This window comes from Chelonia mydas, chromosome 6 (genome assembly GCF_015237465.2).
Source record: "Chelonia mydas isolate rCheMyd1 chromosome 6, rCheMyd1.pri.v2, whole genome shotgun sequence".
NCBI classification, from domain to species: domain Eukaryota; kingdom Metazoa; phylum Chordata; order Testudines; family Cheloniidae; genus Chelonia; species Chelonia mydas.
In genome coordinates, this window is record NC_051246.2 from 17,916,816 (window position 1) to 17,925,478 (window position 8,663).

Below are 8,663 nucleotides of genomic sequence, written 5' to 3' on the forward strand. Positions count from 1 at the left end.
TAAACTGGGAGGAGAGGTAGATACGCTGGAGGGTAGGGATAGGATACAGCGGGCCCTAGACAAATTAGAGGATTGGGCCAAAAGAAATCTGATGAGGTTCAACAAGGACAAGTGCAGAGTTCTGCACTTAGGATGGAAGAATCCCATGCACCGCTACAGACTAGGGACCGAATGGCTAGGCAGCAGTTCACAGAAAAGGACCTAGGGGTTACAGTGGACGAGAAGCTGGATATGAGTCAACAGTGTGCCGTTGTTGCCAAGAAGACCAATGGCATTTTGGGCTGTATAAGTAGGGGCATTGCCAGCCTTAATATCTTCAAAGCATGCTACAGCATGAATTAATTAAACTAGACACCTCTGGGAGATGTGCATTGATACCCCCAATTTACAGCGGGGCAAATGAGACACTGAGAGGCAAATCCAGGACTTGCCCAAGTGACACAGTTAAGTCAGGGGCAGAAACTGAAACCAGCTCTCTTTGCTCTCAGTCTCTTGCCTTATCATCTAAACTTCACTTGCCTCTCTCTATATGGGGTTGTGATGGAAACTCTGGACCCAGACCCTACAGTTCGTAGGGGTAGCTCCACTGCAGTGCGCACCCCGCTCTCTGTTCCATGCTTGGGGTGGGGAATGGGCATATCGTGAATGGCTTCTTGAGTGGCTCATGTATTAACATGCTTCTGCCTTCCCATCCCACTAGGTGATGCCTATGGAGACCACGGAGAAGGGAAGCGACCGCACCCTGGTGACACAGTTCATCCTTGTGGGTTTCACGACTGAGCCACACCTGCAGGTGGCCCTCTTTGTACTCTTCCTCATTTCCTACAGCCTGACACTGATAGGGAATCTGGGCCTTATGACATTGATCTTCCTGGACCCATGCCTACACACTCCCATGTACTTCTTTGTGAGCAGCCTCTCCTTCCTGGATATCTGGTACTCCTTGGTCTACACCCCCCGGATCCTGTCTGACTGCGTCACCAAGAGTAAGGTCATGTCTTATGCCGGCTGTGCTGCCCAGTTCTTCTTCTCCTCTGGCTTGGCCTATAGTGAGTGCTTCCTGCTGGCTGCCATGGCCTATGACCGCCATGTGGCCATCTGCAACCCACTGGTTTATGCCTCCGCCATGCCCAGGAAGCTCTGCTTCCAACTAGTGGCCAGCTCCTATACTGCTGGCTTTGCCAACGCCATAATGCACACAGGCAACACCTTCCGCCTGCATTTCTGTGGGGACAACACCATCAATCACTATTTCTGTGATGCACCACCACTGGTGAAGATGGCTTGCGATGACACCCGGGTCTATGAGCTCATCCTCGCCACTGTTATCGGCTGCAACGTGGTGGCCACCACCGCTCTTATCCTGGGCTCCTACACAGCCATTGGGGTGGCCATCTTGCGCATCCGCTCGGCCACTGGCAGGCCCAAGGCCTTCTCCACCTGCTCTGCCCATCTAGTCTCTGTCACCCTCTTCTACGGCTCCATCCTTTTCATGTACTCACGGCCCAGCTCCCAACATACTCCAGAGTGGGACAAGGTGGGTGCTTTGTTTTACACTGTGGTCCGTCCTCTGGTCAACCCCATGATCTACAGCCTGCGCAACAAGGATGTGAAGGAGGCACTGAGGAAAGCTTTTGGGAGAGCCACAGCATCCAAGTGAATGGCCGCAGCAACGGCGGGTCTGAATACACAGTTGAGTCAGAGTTCTCTGTGGTGTCCTTAGTTATTGATTTAGGCATGAGGAACTTGCCCCACTCAAGAAGGTTGAACTGGAGACCCTAGGTCTCTGGCAATGGGAACTCTACCATCCTGTGTGCCCCCATGGACAGCTACTTGCCCAGTTCCCAGCCCACACCTTGCCACGAGCACAAGCATGGAACAAGTCATAGTAGAACAGCAACACAGAGAAAAGAGAGTAATAAATATGCCTTGATGCAACTAGTCCAATTGTAGTGCTTCACTTGGCCAAAAACACGTACTGCATGCTTGATATTATCAGATCCCTTGATCCTATTGGAACTACAGTAGGACGTAGTCACATGGGATTTAACCTAGGTTCACCGGGGGAAGGAGACCAAAGCCCTGAAGTAAGTGGGGAAGTGGGATACCAGGAGGAAGCACGAGCAGGAGAGCGCAAGAGGGGAGGGCTCCTGCCTCATATTGAGAAAGCAGGACAATCAGCGAGTTATCTTAAGTGCCTATATACAAATGTAAGAAGCCTGGGAAACAAGTAGGGAGAATTGGAAGTCCTGGCACAGTCAAGGAATGATGATGTGATTGGAATAACAGAGACTTGGTGGGATAACTCACATGACTGGAGTACTGTCATGAATGGCTATAAACTGTTCAGGAAGGACAGGCAGGGCAGAAAAGGTGGGGGAGTTGCATTGTATGTAAGGGAGCAGTATGACTGCTCAGAGCTCTGCTATGAAACTGCAGAAAAACCTGAGTCTCTGGATTAAGTTTAGAAATATGAGCAACAAGGGTGGTGTCGTGGTGGGAGTCTGCTATAGACCACCAGACCAGGGGGATGAGGTGGACAAGGCTTTCTTCCGGCAACTCACAAAAGTTACTAGATCGCAGGCCCTGGTTCTCATGGGAGACTTCAATCACCCTAGTATCTGCTGGGAGACCAATACAGTGGTGCACACACAATCCAGGAAGTTTTTGGAAAGTGTAGGGGACAATTTCCTGGTGCAAGTGCTGGAAGAACCAACTAGGGGCAGAGCTCTTCTTGACCTGCTGCTCACAAACTGGGAAGAATTAGTAGGGGAAGCAAAAGTGGATGGGAACCTGGGAGGCAGTGACCAAGAGATGGTCAAGTTCAGGATCCTGACACAGGGAAGAAAGGAGAGCAGCGGAATACGGACCCTGGACTTCAGAAAAGCAGACTTTGACAACCTCAGGGAACTGATGGGCAGGATCCCCTGGGACAATAACATGAGGGGGAAAGGAGTCCAGGAGAGCTGGCCGTATTTTAAAGAATCCTATTGAGGTTACAGGGACAAACCATCCTGATGTGTAGAAAGAATAGTAAATATGGCAGGCGACCAACTTGGCTTAACAGTGAAATCCTTGCTGATCTTAAACACAAAAAAGAAGCTTACAAGAAGTGGAAGATTGGACAAATGACCAGGGAAGAGTATAAAAATATTGCTCGGGCATGCAGGAGTGAAATCAGGAAGGCCAAATCACACCTGGAGTTGCAGCTAGCAAGAGATGTTAAGAGTAACAAGAAGGGTTTCTTCAGGTATGTTAGCAACAAGAAGAAAGTCAAGGAAAGTGTGGGCCCCTGACTGAATGAGGGAGGCAACCTAGTGACAGAAGATGTGGAAAAAGCTAATGTACTCAATGCTTTTTTTGCCTCTGTCTTCACGAACAAGGTCAGCTCCCAGACTACTGCACTGGGCAGCACAGCATGGGGAGGAGGTAACCAGCCCTCTGTGGAGAAAGAGGTGGTTCGGTACTATTTAGAAAAGCTGGACGAGCACAAGTCCATGGGGCCGGATGCGCTGCATCCGAGAGTGCTAAAGGAGTTGGCGGATGTGATTGCAGAGCCATTGGCCATTATCTTTGAAAACTCATGGCGATTGGGGGAAGTCCCAGACAACTGGAAAAAGGCTAATGTAGTGCCCATCTTTAAAAAAGGGAAGAAGGATGATCCTGGGAACTACAGGCCAGTCAGCCTCACCTCAGTCCCTGGAAAAATCATGGAGCAGGTCCTCAAGGAATCAATTCTGAAGCACTTAGAGGAGAGGAAAGTGATAGGGAACAGTCAGCATGGATTCACCAAGGGCAAGTCATGCCTGACTAATCTAATTGCCTTCTATGACGAGATAACTGGCTCTGTGGATGAGGGGAAAGCAGTGGACGTGTTGTTCCTTGACTTTAGCAAAGCTTTTGACATGGTCTCCCACAGTATTCTTGCCAGCAAGTTAAAGAAGTATGGGCTGGATGAATGGACTATCAGGTGGATAGAAACCTGGCTAGATTGTCGGGCTCAACGGGTAGTGATCAATGGCTCCATGTCTAGTTGGCAGCTGGTATCAAGTGGAGTTCCCCAAGGGTCGGTCCTGGGGCCAGTTTTGTTCAATATCTTCATTAATGATCTGGAGGATGGCGTGGATTGCACCCTCAGCAAGTTTGCAGATGACACTAAACTGGGAGGAGAGGTAGATACGCTGGAGGGTAGGGATAAGATACAGAGGGCCCTAAACAAATTAGAGGATTGGGCCAAAAGAAATCTGATGAGGTTCAACACGGACAAGTGCAGAGTCCTGCACTTAGGACGGAAGAATCCCATACACCGCTACAGACTAGGGACCGAATGGCTTGGCAGCAGTTCTGCAGAAAAGGACCTAGGGGTTACAGTGGACGAGAAGCTGGATTTGAGTCAACAGTGTGCCGTTGTTGCCAAGAAGGCCAATGGCATTTTGGGATGTATAAGTAGGGACATTGCCAGCAGATCAATGGACATGATCGTTCCCCTCTATTCAACATTGGTGAGGCTTCATCTGGAGTACTGTGTCTAGTTTTGGGCCTCACACTACAAGAAGGATGTGGAAAAATTGGAAAGCACCCAGCGGAGGGCAACAAAAATGATTAGGGGACTGGAACACATGACTTATGAAGAGAGGCTGAGGGAACTGGGATTGTTTAGTCTGCAGAAGAGAAGAATGAGGGGGGGACTTGATAGCTGCTTTCAACTACCTGAAAGGGGGTTCCAAAGAGGATGGATCTAGACTGTTCTCAATGGTGGCAGATGACAGATCAAGGAGTAATGGTCTCAAGTTGCAGTGGGGAAGTTTAGGTTGGATATTAGGAAAAGCTTTTTTACTAGGAGTTAAAAAAGTTTTACTAGGAGTTTACTAGGAGTGGTGAAGCATTGGAATGCATTACCTAGGGAGGTGGTGGAATCTCCTTTCTTTGAGGTTTTTAAGGTCAGGCTTGACAAAGCCCTGGCTGGGATGATTTAGTTGGGGATTGGTCCTGCTTTGAGCAGGGGGTTGGACCTCCTCAGGTCCCTTCCAACCCTGATATTCTATGATTCTATGACTTAGATCAAGGCCCCATTGTGCGAGGTTCACACCCATAATGGGACAGTCCTAGAGGATACAATCTAAATAGACAAAGGAAGGATAATTATCCCCATTTTACAGATGAGGAAGTAAGGCACAGAAAGAGTAACTTGCTGAAAAATCAGACAGGGAGTATCTAGCAGAGCTGGGAATTGAACCCACCTTGCCTTAACCACAGCACCAGCCTTTCTTCCCTTTATTTAGGCTCACAGTATTGCTGTGAAAAGAAAAGGAGTACTTGTGGCACCTTAGAGACTAACAAATTTATCTGAGCATAAGTTTTCGTGAGCTGCAGCTCACTTCATCGGATGCATGCAGTGCTGTGAAGTAATTAAGTAACTATATTAAGTCCCTTGTTCCTCACTTCTCTTCAGAGTTGTAACCCTTCTGTGCTTAACCCAGGGGGTTTTCTTCATATCCTTCCCAAAACAGTGTAATTCACTCCACCCACTGGGGGCACTGTGGAACACCAAACCTTTCCAGATACACAGTAGCACCCCTGTACATCTTGAGCTCAGAGGCCAATCCATAGGCACATCATCAGCTAAGCCTATAGGTTGTAGCATGAAGTGTAACCCCAATAAGCAGGTGCACACACAGCTGGAGGGAAATGATTCTTTATTAGGGTTGGTGGGAAGAGAAGACAGCAGAATACAATGGCTCAGGTAGCTACAATAGGAGCTTAACAGCAGTTCCTAACTAGACCCCTAGGGGAAGTCCAATATAGGGGTACATGGGTATCCATTCTCCATTGGTGCCTCAGGACTAGTAACCTGGGTAACCCATCCCTTAATTAAAAGGAATTAGGCATTGGTCTGTCTATCCCGCCAGCCAGGATTCGCTCTTGTCATCTATGGTCTCAGTGTTGCCAACTCTCATGATTCTATCATGACCCCCGCAATGTGGGGGGTGGGTGTTTTTTAACCTGTCTCACGAAAATGCCAGCAAAGGCTGTCCAACTCACCAATTTTTCCTTATTCAAAATGGCCACCCTTGCCCATTCCTGCCAATAGGGCCAAAGGGGGCAGAATGGCCATTTTCCTACAGCCCAGCTGCATGTGGAAGTGGGGTGGCCTTTTGTAAAGATGGCTGCCACCTCCCACTCTTTTAATGAGATCATAGAATATCAGGGTTCGAAGGACCTTAGCTAGTCCAACCCCCTGCTCAAAGCAGGGCCAATCCCCAATTTTTGCCCCCAATCCCTAAATGGCCCCCTCAAGGATTGAACTCACAATGCTGGGTTTAGCAGGCCAATGCTCAACACTGAGCTATCCCTTCCCCCTGATAGACAGAGAGACTGAGGCCGTGCCCACAGTCAAAATGGTTGCCACTCTGCTTCAGGAAGGACACTGACAAGACACTATTAGGACACTGGGCCTGGGATGACCGTCGGAGACCCTTAAAGGGTGCATAGGGAGAGTGAGGGGGAGCAAGAGGCTGACTGTGGCGGTGCAGGGGTATATAAGGGGCAGGAAGGAGATGCTGAGGAGTATGGGGGGCTGGGGACAGTGATGGGGGTGGAAGATGAAAGGGAATCAGATGGCAGTTCTTCCACCCTGGGGGTAGTGTAGGGGAAAGGGAATCTAGTGGGAAAGACACAGCTGTGCATGTGTATAAGATTGCTGCATTTAGCCCATTGAAAGCTCACACAGAGTTTGGGGGCAGGTGGCTTCCCCCAGAGCTCCAAAAACCAGAAGCCCTCCTCCACCACCCACACAAATGTATTATTTTAGAAAAATCTCCTGATTTTTAAGCCGATGTTCGGGGGGGCGGGGGTGAGGGTGACACCCTGACACTCCAATATTAACCACTGTCATGTAACTAGGATATGTTTCGTACAAAGTATGCCTTGTGAGGTATCATTCTAAAAGTCTTCATCTTGCTGGATTGTATGTGCTATCATCTTGTGTAAAGTTATGAAGTTTGGCTATGTATGTGTTACTGAAACATGTTGTAAGGTTGAAAACACCCATGAGCAGCCTTTCAGGTACAACAGTAAAAAGGCCAGACCGTGTTAATGGCTTATTGAGGAGATGCACACAAGCATTACCCCAGGAACTGTGTACCATAGAAACCTCTCAGAGATAATGTAATGCCAACAGACCCCAGTCGTCGGGCAGGATTGAAGCGGGGACCTCTGGAGATTAGTGCATGAGCCTCTACAGCATGAGCTAAAAGCAAACTGGCTGTTAGCTAAAGCTGTAGAGCAGACTCATTTTATATCTCTCTCTTTAAGTGATCTCAGTGCCACTAGATGGAACAGAACACCAGACCCAGAAGGTGTGTGGGTTACAATAGCACTGCACAATGGGAACTGCTTGACCCAGGTCACAGCAAAAGAGCTTTCCATCAAGTGGGAAGAAGATATAAAAGGGGGACAATGACATCATGATGGTATCTCACTCTCCCTACAACAACACACCTGGAAACACCTGAGAAACAAGGACTTAACTGTGGGAAGTGATGGTCCCAGACTAGATGGATTTTTAGCCTGTATATGAAAACCTGGGAAAGCCAAGATAGCTTGTGCCTTAAGAATCTGCCAGCCTGTTTATCACTCAGGGTGAGAATCTGCTAATTTATATCCTACCTATCTAGTGTGTTAAGCTCAGTTTGCAGTTTTGTTTATTTACTACAGCAAACTGCTTTGATCTGTTTGCTCTCTCTTGCAATCACTTAAAATCTATCTTTTGTAGTTAATAAACTTGTTTTTGTTTTGTCTAAAAAACAGTGCATGGAAATCATAACTGAGGGGCAAAAAGCTGTTGCATATCTTCCTCCACATTGTGGGAGGGGCCACATTTCATGAGCTTATGCTCTACAGTTCCCTGTGCAGTGCAAGATGGTATAATTTTGGGTTTACACTCCAGAGAGCAGTGTGTGCCTTAGCAACTGGGAGGTGCCTTCGCTGAGCCTTCCCATGTAGAACTGATCTCAGCATCTGTGTGAAGCTGCAGCTGGGTGTGTCCCTATCTGTGTGTATGCTTGTGAAAGAGCAAACTTGGAGAGCTAGGCAACTTATAGCACCACAGTGTGAAAGGAAGCCCAGGCTGGTGGGTCAGGTGGGCTCAGTGGTAACCCAGTTCCAAGTGGCACCCCAGGGATGGGGGGACCCATCACAGTGGCACAGCGAGAAGGGTCCAAACCAGAATGGGGAAACCCTCATTGGATTTCAACCAGTGGGAATCCATCACAGGGGGGGTATCTGACTCATGATTTTTGTACACGTGGGGCTGGCAGCACTTGGGGTCCCCTCCACAGTGGGGCCTGAAGGAAGCAGTTCCCTCTTGTTTCATGCTTGCAGGTTTTCCCCCCTGTGCACAATAATTAGGCCACCAGCCCCCACCCCACAGTCCCCATGATGTACTCCCTATGCCCGCCCTTTGCAAGCACTGTAGCTCCTTCCCTTTGAGCCTAACATCCAGGCGAGCCACACAGAACCCTTCCCCAGGCTCATCCCTTGGGTCTGAGGTTCCTGGGGCTGCCACAGTTTTTCAGGTTGCTGCCCCCTTGAGAACCATGTGTGGGAGCTGCCCTACAGTCCCCTTCTTATTCCACTCTGGCTGCAGAGCCTCCTCCCTCAGT

At 48.9% G+C, this 8,663-nt stretch overlaps 1 protein-coding gene across 1 annotated transcript; it reads left to right on the forward strand.

Annotated features, from left to right (window-relative positions):
- The first annotated feature begins 703 nt into the window (after nucleotides 1–703).
- On the forward strand, nucleotides 704–1,660 carry LOC102931048 (olfactory receptor 9G4-like). The gene has a single exon (XM_027832214.2). It carries the CDS (start codon nucleotides 704–706, stop codon nucleotides 1,658–1,660), a length of 957 nt encoding a protein of 318 aa, XP_027688015.2.
- Nucleotides 1,661–8,663: the final 7,003 nt, after the last annotated feature.